Below are 13,983 nucleotides of genomic sequence, written 5' to 3'. Positions count from 1 at the left end.
GCCTCTCCCGCGAAATTCAAACCGCCGTCCGTTTGTAGCTGTCAAAAGAGTTGGCCAAGCACGCCGTCTCAGATGGCACCAAAACTGTTACCATATACACCAGCTCCAAGTAAATTTCGAACACTGCCCAAACAAAAGGGCCATCAATTTATCGACAAAGAATGAAATTAATTTTGACATTAAAAATGTCTTACTCCACTATCTGGGGCTAGGTGTCATTCTAAAATCTAAACTATCCCCCATGTAACGAAACTATGTAAGGTTTGCACGCTTATAACTCCGATATTACTAGATGGATTTCAATCATTCATACACCAACCGATTCAGAAACACCTAACTTAAATATTGGTAATAATTTAATATCTCCCCAATAAAAGTAGACTTTTGGAAATTGGTAAAATTAAAAAGTTCACGAAAAACGGGAAAATTACCATTCGTGAGGCAGATTTCTCAGACACAGCCGTCAAGAGAGGGCAGCTTAGTTGCTCAATGAAACACGAAAAGTCATAAATAGAAGCAACGCATGTCCGTTTAAATCAGTTGTTGCTCTTATCGCATACGAGCAACATCGTCTCCGGGTGATGCAATAAGCGCTATCGATTTTCGGTAACGTTGGCATTCGCACACACTCGCACCTAAGTGACTAAACCATATACGGTTAGTTTATAAATAGAGGTGACGCGTACCCGTTTGAATCAGTTTTTGTTCTTATGTCGAACGGGTAAGATCATGGCTGCAGCGTCTGGGCACTACAATAAGCGGTAGACGCTATGCATTTTCGGCAGCGGTGGCCGTGTGCGGATTTTTCGGGTACCAGCACGGTGTCACAGAATAATTTGCAAAGTGGGTGGGTGGGGTGGTTTGGATTTAATTCAATACGGTGTGTGCTGCTTAAGAGTCTTGCGTTTGAAAAAAATATATTTATTTTTATGCATGCGTGTGCGCAGCGATGCCAACCTTCCAGTTTAAACTGGATTCTTCCAGTTTTTTTTAATAGCATCCAGTCAAACAGACAATCGGAAAAATCGTCCAGTTTTTTTTTAATTTGAGCCAGTTTTATCCAGTTTTTTAAAATACTCATTTATTTAGTATTTTATCTCACAAATTGTAACTTGATTCATAGAATTTTCAAGTAAGCGATGGGATGATGCCGAGTGCCCCAGAATAAGATTTTAATCCATCGTAACCTGAACACTTTTTATACCACTTGTGAGTAAAACGGTTCGGGGATGTACGTTTTCATTCGATTTCAAATGAATTTTACTCAAACATAAAGGTGGTAATACATTGTGTCAAATATTTTCATGAACATTTGTTGATTTCTTAGTTAGTTGCTATAGTGCTATCGTAAGAAAGGTTTAAACGCATCCTCAAATTTAGCAAATAGTCTTAAATTTAGGATTTTGTGGATGTGTAGATTCAAAGCAAAACAAAAAAAGTAAAATTCGACTGTAACTATTACAATCAAATTCGAGTGCTTTATTATTTTTTAATTTGGACAGCAATATCAAAAAACTGGCTCAATATTTCAGTAAAAGATATGGAACATACGTGTTTACTTTAAATTACGTTCATTGAATCATTAACTTAAACATTACAAGGGTAAAATAGGTTTTTTTGATCATCCAGTTTTTTCCAGTTTTTTTTCCAGAAAGGTTCCAGTTTTTTTGAAAAAAATGTTGGCAGCGCTGCGTGTGCGTTGTAACTTGTTAATCCATGTTTACGGCGCTTTGTAGCTGCGTAGGGTAAAGAGCCTATTGGTTTTCATGTTTCATATTTCGGTTATATGTTTTTTATCAGTAAGGCATCTGACAACGTGCTTCTGTAGTTATTGCACTGTTAAGCAGCGTAGTATTTTATATAGAAGAATACACTCAGGTTTTTTTACGCGGAATTTGAAATTTACGCGGTTTTCATTAACGCGTTTTTTTTTAAATTAACGCGGTTTTCATTTACACGGCCTGTATCCCCTGCGTGAAAAATCTGAGTGTAATTGCATCGGAAACAATCACATTTCCAGCAGAACTTTTTGTTTTCTAATTTCAAACACTTTTGTTTGGTACTGCACGCAACGGAAAATTTTAAAACAGAACTTACCGTCTTAGCAGCAGTTTAAGCGGGTGTTATTTTTCGATTCAAATTCAAGCCATGTCTTAAGCGTTATTGGACTTAAAATTGTTTTCCCAGTTTATCCAGTCAGAATATCTGTCCTACCCTATGTATTTAAAACACAGTTTTAATTGCGTTTTAAAGTATACAGCAAATAGAACGGTTGGGTATGCTAATTTAAATCTTAAAATAAATCTGTTTTAAATTATGAAACAAACCGCTGTACTGAAGATATAATTATGTCAGTCCTATTACCACTTAAAACACCTATATAACATAAAACGCTGCAGAATTGGTTTAATAATACAATGTTTACACTACAGAGTTATAACACGTTTTAATAATTAGCAACAAGAAAAATGTCACAAGATAGCATAAAACCCGTTTTAACTGGTAGGGCGAACGTTGTATAACAATGTAACTCATCAAATAATTTCATTTTTCCCACCACTAATCGATCAAGAAATACTAAACCTTAAGATTGTTTACTTAAGTTCATTAGTACATTATTGAAAATTTAAATGGAAAATGAAATTTCATATTTCAAGGAAAATTTGTATATTTCCGTTGGCGGGCGTGGGCTTCCTCATCACAGCTTTCAATATGGAACTTTTCTTTTGAATATATTTTCTGGACAAGCCAGCCTATTTTTACTAGATGGATCAGCCAAATAATGCCAATCACCTAGTGAGATACTTGATTAATTAATAGATTACCGTTAAAAGACCTTCAATAAATTATGTTTTGATGGGGAGGGTATATAGGAAATTGTAACATATGAAAACAGGCGAGTGAACAAGAACGTGAGTCGATATGTGTGATAGATAAAATTCATTTGCACGCTCTTGAAAAAAGCTGCATTTTTAATGTCACCGTGGTCGTGTCCTGTACACAACCCTTTAATTTTTTTTGTTACTGTTTACACGAGGTGTGTCTTTATTGTCTGTATCTATTCAACTGGCTTGGCCTTCCAATGCAAGATTGTTTTATGTCAGGTATGCCTAAATACAACATCCTCCCTTTCCAAATTTAACAAAATGACAAAGAATCAAAAGTGAGAAAAAAAAATCTACTTCAATTAATTAAACATAATCAGAATATTTAGCCGGTCTTTTCACATTTCTTTTTGGTTGATGACTATCTTTTTTTTGCAGCTTGTCTTGAACTGGTGTTTCAGCGTGTGACATCAACTCCGACTTGGTTTCGGTTGGTGCTGCGAACGGTAAATCTGCTCGTTCTCCATCCGTATTCGGGTCTCCATAATTATACCGCTCGAATATCCTTTGCGACTCGCATCGTTCTGGCGGTGGTGAAAGCCTCCTTCCCCTGCTCCTACCAACTGAATCGTCCTTGTTATGTAGCTTTGGTGTTATGGGAGTCGATTTAACGTGAATAGCACTCCTACGATAAATTCCACCACCTGCCATGCCAACCTCACAGGATTGATCCGGAAGTTTCCTAAGTAGTAGCGCTTTTTCCCAATGCGATGTTATATCCGGTCTTCGTTGGACAAGCACATTATCACCCACTTCAAGCTCAGGTAACTGTTTGCTCCGCTTATCATAACTGGCTTTCGTCACTCTCCTCTTTTGTGCAATACGTTGTTATTTGCGAAGCCCCCGGCGGTTGAAGCTTATTTGTTATCATTGGAATCTCGTTTCGTGTATTCCTTGAGAATAGTCGTTGATTAGGACTTGTGCCAACTGAGTTTGGTGTATTCCGATGTTGTAGCAAGGCTTTCCAGAATTCAGTTCCATCATTCATGCATTTCTTATACAACTGCTTTATTGTTTTTACGGCCGACTCTGACTTCCCATTTCCATGTGCGTGGTAAGGTGCCGAAGTCACGTGTTTGAATCCCCATCTCTTCGCGAAATCAGTCCAAACTTCGTTGTCAAACTGTGGACCATTATCGGTCACTACAATCTCCGGAGCACCATGTCGTGAAAAGTGTTGTTTGCATCTTTCAACGATAGATTTTGCTTTCATGTCATTGAGGAAATCTACTTCTATAAAGTCCGAAAAGCTATCCGCCAATACCATCAGCGCACATTTCCGTCCTTGATGTTGAACCTCTGCCAAATCGATATTAGCCCTTTGAAAGGGATATTCCGGAATTTCATGAGTGGTCATGGGTGTTCTTGTTTGACTCGCACTAAACTCCATGCATATTTCACAATTTCGCACATAGTTTGTGATTTGGTCAGTCATTCCCGGCCAAAATAGTGCCTCTCTGGCTGCTCGCAATGTGTAATCTACACCCAAATGTGCTGAATGTATCTTTTCCATCAATTTACTACGAATACTTCTTGGTACGACTATCCTGTCACCTTTGAATACAACTCCTCTCTGAATTGTCAACTCGTTCTGTAGTGCATAATACCGTAGCAGGTCATCATCCAGCTCTTCCTTGATTTGTGGCCACCCTTCGACAAGCACTGTTGTTAGTTTCGATAATGTTGCATCATTCCTGGTTGCTTCAGCTATCTCTCCGAAACGCGCATCCGACATACTTATATATTCAACCACATTTATATCAGCCACTTCTTTAAGTGCTGCATCGACTTTCGCAGTATTAGGCAATCTATGAGACGTTTCTGATCAGCTGATTATTTCTTGTTTACTTATTCTAACGTTACTCCGAGGGGTGCGACGTCCGACAATATCGTTGATTCGATCCAACATCAAACGAATCGGACTAACAAAGTTGTTTGTCGGACGAGTTTTTCTGTTCGCAGGAGTAGACTTGTTGACAGAACCCACCGCTGAATTGTCAAACAAACGTCTAATGGATTGCCTAATTATACATGTCCGATCCTTGAACGTTTTGTGACTTCTCAGTTGCTGTTCTAGATAACAAGTCCGCAATATGCAACTCGATTCCTCTCTTATATTGCACCACTATATCGTAACGTTGAAGTGACATTCTCATTCGTTGGAGACGAAGAGGCGCCTCTGTTACCGGTTTTTTAAAAATATCCTCTAGCGGCTTGTGGTCCGACTCTACAATCACTTGACATCGTCCCGCCACGTACTGGTCAAAACGCTTACAGGCAAACAAAATCGCTAGACATTCGCGTTCGATGGGTGCGTAATTGCTTTCAGTTTGTGTTAACGTCCTAGATGCATATGCCACTGGACGCCCTTCTTGGAGCAAAACACATTCCACCCCGTACTTGCTTGCATCGCATTGGATAACTATCTTGAGGGAGGGATTATAATACCGAAGAACTGGTGCTTGGGTCCAGTCTCTACGCATCGCTCGATCGAGATAGAAGTGTTTTGTTTTCGGTCTGTTGGAAAAAGAACAGTGCAGTAATCCGCGTTCAAGGTTATTTTGCCATTCTCTGCCTCTTCGAGGTTTGGACTTTTATTCTTTTGTGCGTGTGTTAACCGTTAGGCCACATTCCTCAACCTTTTGTTCGTAAAGCGAGGATTGAACAATAACCAGCTATTTAAGCTGGACTGGTGCGTCGTGGGAAACGAGTATACAGATAAGTGAAATCTACCTTTTTGATACATTTACGGCTTTTTCCCGTCTGCGCGGGTGCTGACCCCGTGCATTGACGGTGTCGATGGCTTCCTCCCCGGATGGCCAAATGGAGATCGAGTCGACTCCTAAGGCTCTCCCCCGACCCAAACAATATCCAGAGCTCTCGACCGGTCCCTTTGTGGTCTTCTTTCGGCCCAAAACAAAATCGCTGAATCTATTACAGATTTCAAAAGACCTGACGGAACGGTTCACGGCTGTGACCGAAATAAAAAAGGTCCGCTCAGACAGGCTGAGGGTCGTGCTGACTAACTCAAAGCAGGCAAACGATATTGCTTGCTGCGAGCACTTTACGAAGGACTATCACGTGTATATTCCAGCTGTAAAAGTACAGTCTGAAGGCGTTGTCACCGATGACAGTTTGACATGCGAGGATCTGCTGCAGTACGGGGTTGGCCGTTTTAGAGACCGCATACTTCAGCCAGTGAAAATACTCGAGTGCAAGCGTTTGCACTCAGTAGTAGTTGCGGGGGATGGTTCAAAAACGTACCCCCAATCAAACTCTTATCGGTTGACCTTCGCTGGTACCGCTTTGCCAAATTACGTCCTCTTGCACAAGGTTCGTCTGCCTGTGCGTTTGTTTGTGCCGCGGGTCATGAATTGCACAAAGTGTAAACAATTGGGTCACACAGCCACCCATTGTAGCAATAAGGCCCGCTGTGGAAAATGCGGGGAGAATCATCTAGATGATTCGTGCAGTGAGAATGCTGAGAAGTGTCCTTACTGTGCAGAGAATCTGCATGATATCTCGGCATGTCCCGCGTACAAACTACGCGGGGATAAACTAAAACGTTCCCTTGCGGGACGATCCGAACGTTCTTTCGCAGAAATGCTAAAGAAAGCTACACCACCAACCTCAACAAACATCTATGCTCACTTGCCTCCTAACGAGGGCGAGGCTGATGACCCACAAGAGGGAACATCTACTAGGGCGCCTAGAAGTTTTAGGAAGAGGAGGAACATTTCCTCTCCTAAAGTTCGTTGTAAAGGCCAGAAGGTATCCCTTGACGGGACTCCGAAAGTCACATCTATTGGAAGTGTTGCAACCAAACCGAAGCAATTAGCTCCTGGTCTCGGAGGATTAAACTCAGAGAAGGAGTTCCCAGCACTTCCCGGAACATCAAAAATCCCAAGTGTTCCTCTGTTTCAGTTCGAGAATAATCGCGGCACTGGAATTATCAAACTCTCGGACATTGTGGACTGGATAATAAAAACTTTCAATATAACTGATCCAATTAAAAGTCTTATGTTAGCTTTTCTCCCTACAGTAAGAACATTTTTGAAGCAGTTGACTGCTAAATGGCCCCTCCTTTCAGCGATTGTATCCTTCGATGGCTAACTCATCGAACGAGGTCACGGATTTGATCACTGTTCTACAGTGGAATTGCAGAAGTATCATCCCGAAAATCGATTCCTTCAAAATTTTAATAAATAATTTGAGTTGCGATGCATTTGCATTATGTGAAACTTGGTTAACTTCCGACATAGATCTCAACTTCCACGACTTTAATATTATTCGCCTGGATCGAGACACCCCCTATGGAGGAGTGCTTTTGGGGATCAAAAAGCGCTATTCCTTCTACAGAATTAACCTTCCCTCGATAACAGGTATTGAAGTTGTCGCTTGTCAAGTAACAACCAAAGGCAAAGATCTTTGCATAGCTTCCATATATATTCCCCCCAACACCGCGATTGGGCATCGCCGGCTACATGACATCATAGAATCCCTGCCTGCACCGCGACTAGTTTTAGGCGACTTTAACTCTCACGGTGCGGAATGGGGTTGCCTTTATGATGATAACCGTTCCTCTTTAATTCACAATATTTGCGACAACTTCAACATGACAATTCTAAACACGGGTGAAATGACACGGATTCCTCCCCCACCTGCGCGCCCAAGCGCATTAGATTTATCCCTTTGCTCGACCTCGCTAAAGTTAGAATGCGCGTGGAAGGTAATCCCTGATCCCCACGGTAGCGACCATCTGCCGATCGTAGTCTCAATCAATAACGGCTCAAGGCCATTGGAAACAATCAATGTTTCGTATGACCTCACACGAAATATCGATTGGAAGAGCTATGCTGCCGCGATATCCGACAACATCGAATCTACTCAAGAACTTCCTCCGGAGGAAGAGTACAGCTTTTTGGCTGGCTTGATTCTCGACAGCGCGAATCAAGCTCAGACTAAGCCAGTACCCGGCGCGAACATACAAAAACGTTCTCCCAATCCCTGGTGGGACAAAGAGTGCTCAGACGTGTACGCAGAGAAGGCCGCCGCGTTTAAGACCTTCCGGAACGACGGGTTACCCGCTAGTTTTCGACAGTACGCGACGTTAGACAAGCGAATGAAGAGTTTGATGAAAGCCAAAAAACGCGGTTATTGGCGCCGGTTCGTCGACGGATTAACGAGAGAAACATCGATGAGCACTCTTTGGGGAACAGCCCGACGTATGCGAAATCGAAACAGTACTAATGAGAGCGTGGAATATTCAAACCGTTGGATATTCGATTTCGCCAAGAAGGTTTGTCCGGATTCCGCCCCGGCACAGAAGATCTACCGCGTCGCGTCCCGTCACGATAACGCGAACGAAACACCTTTTTCGATGGTGGAGTTCTCACTTGCTCTCTTGTCGTGTAACAATAAAGCTCCAGGGCCAGACAGAATCAAATTCAACTTGTTGAAGAATCTGCCAGACTCTGCCAAGAGACGCTTGTTGAACTTATTTAATAAGTTTCTTGAGGCTAACATTGTCCCACACGATTGGAGGCAAGTAAAGGTCATCGCCATCCAAAAACCAGGAAAACCAGCCTCCGATCACAATTCGTATCGACCGATCGCAATGCTGTCCTGTATCCGGAAGTTGTTCGAGAAAATGATCCTATTCCGCCTCGACAATTGGGTCGAAGCAAATGGCTTACTATCAGATACACAATTTGGCTTTCGCAAAGGCAAAGGGACGAACGATTGTCTTGCGTTGCTCTCAACCGAAATTCAAATGGCCTATGCTAGTAAAGAGCAGATGGCATCAGTGTTCCTAGATATAAAGGGGGCTTTTGATTCAGTTTCTATCAACATTCTTTCAGAGAAGCTGCACCAGCATGGTCTTTCAGCGACTTTAAACAACTTTTTACTAAACTTGTTGTGGGAAAAGCACATGCATTTTTCGCATGGTGACTTATCGACATCACGATTTAGCTACATGGGCCTTCCCCAGGGCTCATGTCTAAGCCCCCTGTTATACAATTTCTACGTCAACGACATTGATGAATGTCTTGACAATTCCTGCACGTTAAGACAACTTGCAGACGATGGCGTGGTGTCTGTTACGGGACCCAAAGCTGTCGATCTACAAGGACCATTACAGAATACCTTGGACAATTTGTCTGCATGGGCTATTAAGCTGGGTATCGAATTCTCCACGGAGAAAACTGAGCTAGTTGTATTTTCTAGGAAGCGTGAACCAGCACAACTACAGCTTTTATTAATGGGTCAAACTATAGCTCAGGTCTTCACAGTAAAATATCTAGGGGTCTGGTTCGACTCGAAAGGTACTTGGGGATGCCATATTCGGTATCTGAAACAGAAATGCCAACAAAGGATCAACTTTCTTCGTACAATAACCGGAACGTGGTGGGGTGCCCACCCAGGAGACCTAATTAGGTTGTATCAAACAACGATACTGTCGGTACTGGAATACGGATGCTTCTGCTTTAGATCCGCCGCGAACATACATTTCATCAAACTCGAAAGAATTCAGTATCGTTGTTTGCGTATCGCCTTAGGGTGCATGCAGTCGACCCATACGATGAGTCTCGAAGTCCTGTCGGGCGTTCTCCCGCTGAAAAATCGATTTTGGGAACTCTCATATCGATTGCTCATTCGATGCGATATCTTGAACCCGTTGGTGATTGAAAATTTCGAAAGGCTTGTTGAGCTCAATTCTCAGACCCGTTTTATGTCCCTGTACTTTGACTACATGGCGCAAAATATTAATCCTTCTTCTTACAATCCCAACCGTGTGCATTTCATAAATACTTCTGAATCTACTGTTTTCTTCGACACATCCATGAAAGATGAGATTAGTGGAATTCCGGACCACATACGCCCACAAGTGGTTCCAAATATTTTTTATAATAAATTCCGAGAAGTCGACTGTTCTAAGATGTTTTATACTGACGGATCAAACCTCGAAGGGTCCACTGGCTTCGGTATTTTCAATCAAAAGTTCACCGCCTCCTACAAACTCAGTGACCCTGCTTCAGTTTACGCCGCAGAACTAGCTGCTATTCAGTATACCCTTGGAGTCATTGACACATTACCCGCAGACCATTACTTCATCGTCTCGGATAGTCTGAGTTCTATTGACGCTATTCGCTCGATGAAACATGGAAAGCATTCCTCGTATTTTTTGGGGAAAATACGGGAGCTACTGAGTGCTTTATCTGACAAATCTTTCCAGATTACCTTGGTGTGGGTCCCTTCTCATTGCTCCATTCCGGGCAATGAGAAGGCGGACTCCTTAGCTAAGGTGGGTGCCATTGAAGGTGACGTTTTTGAAAGACCAATTTGCTTCCACGAATTTTTCAGTATTACTCATCAGAGAACCCTCGAAAGTTGGCAAACCTCGTGGAGCAATGGGGAGCTAGGAAGGTGGCTACATTCGATAGTCCCTAAGGTATCGACGAAACCTTGGTTCAAGGGGATGGATGTGGGTCGTGACTTCATTCGTGTGATGTCCCGACTCATGGCGAACCATTACACGCTGGATGCACATCTCCGACGTATTGGGCTCGTGGAGAGTGGTATCTGCGCTTGTGGCGACGGTTATCACGATATAGAGCACATAGTCTGGGCGTGCACCGAGTACAGTTCCGCCAGGTCTCGGCTTATGGACACCCTCCGGGCCCGAGGAAGACCACCCAACGTCCCGGTTCGAGATGTGTTGGCAAGCCGCGATGTCCTCTATATGTCCCTAATATACACCTTCATAAAAACCATCAATATCCAACTTTAACTGCCCCTTTTTCCTTATCATTCTCAGAAACGCTCTCTTCCACCTGTACCATACACCCACGATGGTTTGATGCGACTCCAAGGCGACACAAAACATCCCTGTCAAATGAGCCAACAAACACGGGACCTAAAGCACGAACATCACACGCACAACTCGAAATGTAGCCGATCAACATCTGAGCCGCACTACGAAATCGTCTGGAGAAACCACTGCCATCTTAAGAACGACCACCCGGCGTCCCAGTACATGATTCTTCCTGATGAAGGCCACCCTGATTCTGTAATCCACCCGTTGATCTCCCGAAGTCTGAAACTGAAATAATGTTCTCCCCCTGCCATGTTTGTCCACCCTACTTCCCCTGACTCTTATACACAGAAGTAACACCCCCCCCCCCTCAAATATCTTCATGAAGCATTTAGCTCTTCTTGCCTTTTCTAGTTTTAACTATTATATTATATGATCTCGTTGAAAATGCCCAACTCTACTACCACATAAAATAACTCTAATTAATGTCTCCGAATCTTTAATAAAATTTAATCACGCCCTCTAATTATTTCTACTTTTAAGATAGCCGTATAAATTTTCCCCCTTAGTTAAACATTATTTGCTCCAATAATCTCATTGCTAAAAATGTCAAACCGTATTGCCATAAAAACTAAATGACCCCCTAATCTTACGAAAATTATATTACCCCCTTGTATATGTATAGCTAATCAATATGTAATCCCCTAGTTTTAAGTAATTTAAAATGTAAAACAAAACAAAATTGGCACCTTTAAGCTAACGCAAACCTGCCTTATCAAATAAACGAATTGGAAAAAAAAAAAAAAAAACTGGTGCTTGGGTAATTGAACGCTTGATTTGTTTGAAAGCCTCCTCTGCATGGATATCATATTCAAATTCTTCATTTTCTCGTATTAGTCTTCGAAACGGAGCACTCACTTCCGCCAACATCGGCAGATATCGTCCCAGGTATGTGACTAAACCCAAGAATGTCCTAAGCTCCTTTTTATCCTTCGGGTTTGGTATGTTCAACACCGCTGAAACTTTACTCGGATCCGGTTTAACACCTTTTTCTGTCAAAATATGACCATAGAACGGAACTGATGAAAGTGCTATCTTGGCCTTTGAACGGTTTAGCTTTAAACCCCTCTCTCTAAATCTTTGCATAACTGCTTTCAAATTTCGGTTGTGGTCCAGCATGGCTTGTTCCATCGTATCACCACAGCCAAATACCACGACATCATCCGCTAAACATCTTACCCCACGAATGCCAGAAATAATTTGCTGTTGTGCCTTTTGATAAATTTCTGGTGCACATGAAACTCCAAACGGCATTCTTTTCCAACGGTAAACGCCCATCGGAGTCCAAAAGGCTGTCACGTCGGCGCTGTCCTCGTCTAATTTAAGATGCCAGAATCCGTTTTTAGCATCCAGTACAGAGAAAATTTTTGCCTTGGTGAAGTCTGGAAGCATTTCCTCAATAGTTGGAATTTGATGGTTAGCTCGTTTGATCGCTCGATTCAATTCCGGAGGGTCTAAACACAAACGCAGCTTATTTCCTCTTTTCACCAAAACCAGATTGCTCAGCCAACTCATATGCCTATTGACAGGCTCAATCACTTGTTTTCGTTCAAGTTCATTTATTTTTGCTTTCGATTCTGGAAGATACGCTAGGGGGATTCGACGGGGTTTTTGCTGCACTGCTGCAATAGAGTTATCAATCTCAATTTTAAATTGTCCTTCAAAAAGCCCCTCCCCTTCAAATACGTCCGCGTACTTACTCAGAATGTGTTCACACTCTTGCTGTAGTGAGTGCATGCTGTAAATGTCGTGAACTTTAATAATTCCGAGATCGATAGCCGATTGCGAAGACAATAATAGTGGGCGTGTTTTTTTACCACAATGAATGTTAGTCGCTTGGTCCCTTGCTTCCATCTTATTTCAAGTTCAACCTTTCCTTTAGGTGTGATAACCTTTCCCGAGTAGCACCTCAACTTAATGTTTGTACCTTGCATCTGACTTGACGGGCAAAACTTCTTCAGATCCTTACAGCAGAGAACGTTCACTCTTGCGCCGGTGTCTACCTGAATATCCATTGACTTCACCTGTCGATTTACATCTAACACTTTCAACTGTACCATTATTTTACCGGTATTACTCGAGCCTCCCCTGTCCAGCTTGGCTATATCAACGAACTCACAGTCCTCTTCGGTCTCTGATTCTCCTGAAGATGCTGAACTGTCCTCCATTTTGCGCACGTTTCGTCGCGAAGGCTTTCGCTTATCATTCTTTGAGCGACACATTCTCTTGAAATGATTTGACTTCCCGCAACCGAGACACTTTTTTCCGAATGCAGGGCATTTGTTTTTGTCACGTATATGTTTTCCGCCACAGTACTGACATGGTCTGTCGTTGACTTTTGTCGCCGTCACTTTGAAGGTGGTTCCCGGATTTTCCTTACTAGTTGACATTAGTTCGATCTTACGGGCGAGCTCCTCGATTTGATGATGTTCGTTACTCTTCTTCACCATTTCGGCCACTGAAAGGTCTCCGGATTTGAGTAGTTCTCTTCTCATCTGATGGTCGTTAATGCCAGCGATTATCCTATCCTTCAATAGTTCCTCCTGCTGCACAGCGTCATAACCACACATATTTGCTTTTTTCTTCAGTCGTTTAACGAAATCCTCAGTTTTTTCGTTCTCCACTGGTGCAGAGTATTGAATTCTGCTCGTTCAACACGACGATCTCTTGCCGGGGTCAATCGTTCCTGAATTTTTCCAAAAATTGTATCAGGTGTTGCTTTTTCCGCTTCGGTCAAGTTCATCTCTTCCACTAGCATTATACCCTCCGGCCCCATGACGGTCATGAGCAAAGCTACTTGCTGATTTGGTGGCTTTTTTTCCACACTCGTCGCCAGAGCGTAATAGACCCACTGTAGCTTGAACATTCTAAAAGCTTCTTCGTCATCTGCCCCCAATTTGAGAGCTGCCGGAACGGGGATACCGCTCATTTCGAGATATTATAATTCTTAAACGCGTAGCGACGTTTTATTTTCCAACGTAAAACAGCTTCTCGACGATAACTAAATAAATCTCGCGTGAAAATTTAATCTTCTGACACCATGTTTACACGAGGTGTGTCTTTATTGTCTGTATCTATTCAACTGGCTTGGCCTGCCAATGCAAGATTGTTTTATGTAAGGTATGCCTAAATACAACAGTTACAAGCATCAGAAAGTGACTTGTCAAGAGCGTTGTGAACAATACCGTCGTTTTCACGTAGAATGGCACAAAATCAAAAGTT

General features: G+C 42.4%; 1 protein-coding gene across 1 annotated transcript; it reads right to left on the bottom strand.

Moving 5' to 3' along the window:
* Positions 1-3,669: 3,669 nt before the first annotated feature.
* Positions 3,670-13,331, bottom strand: LOC131680489 (uncharacterized protein K02A2.6-like). The gene is made up of 2 exons (XM_058961198.1): positions 12,689-13,331; positions 3,670-4,535 (listed from the first exon to the last, which is right to left on the bottom strand). Exons 1-2 carry the CDS (start codon positions 13,329-13,331, stop codon positions 3,670-3,672), a joined length of 1,509 nt encoding a protein of 502 aa, XP_058817181.1.
* Between the last annotated feature and the right edge of the window lie 652 nt (positions 13,332-13,983).

Source organism: Topomyia yanbarensis, chromosome 2 (genome assembly GCF_030247195.1).
Source record: "Topomyia yanbarensis strain Yona2022 chromosome 2, ASM3024719v1, whole genome shotgun sequence".
Classification (NCBI taxonomy): domain Eukaryota; kingdom Metazoa; phylum Arthropoda; class Insecta; order Diptera; family Culicidae; genus Topomyia; species Topomyia yanbarensis.
The sequence above is the reverse complement of the archived record's forward strand: the minus strand, read 5'-3'. Positions and strand labels throughout refer to the sequence as shown.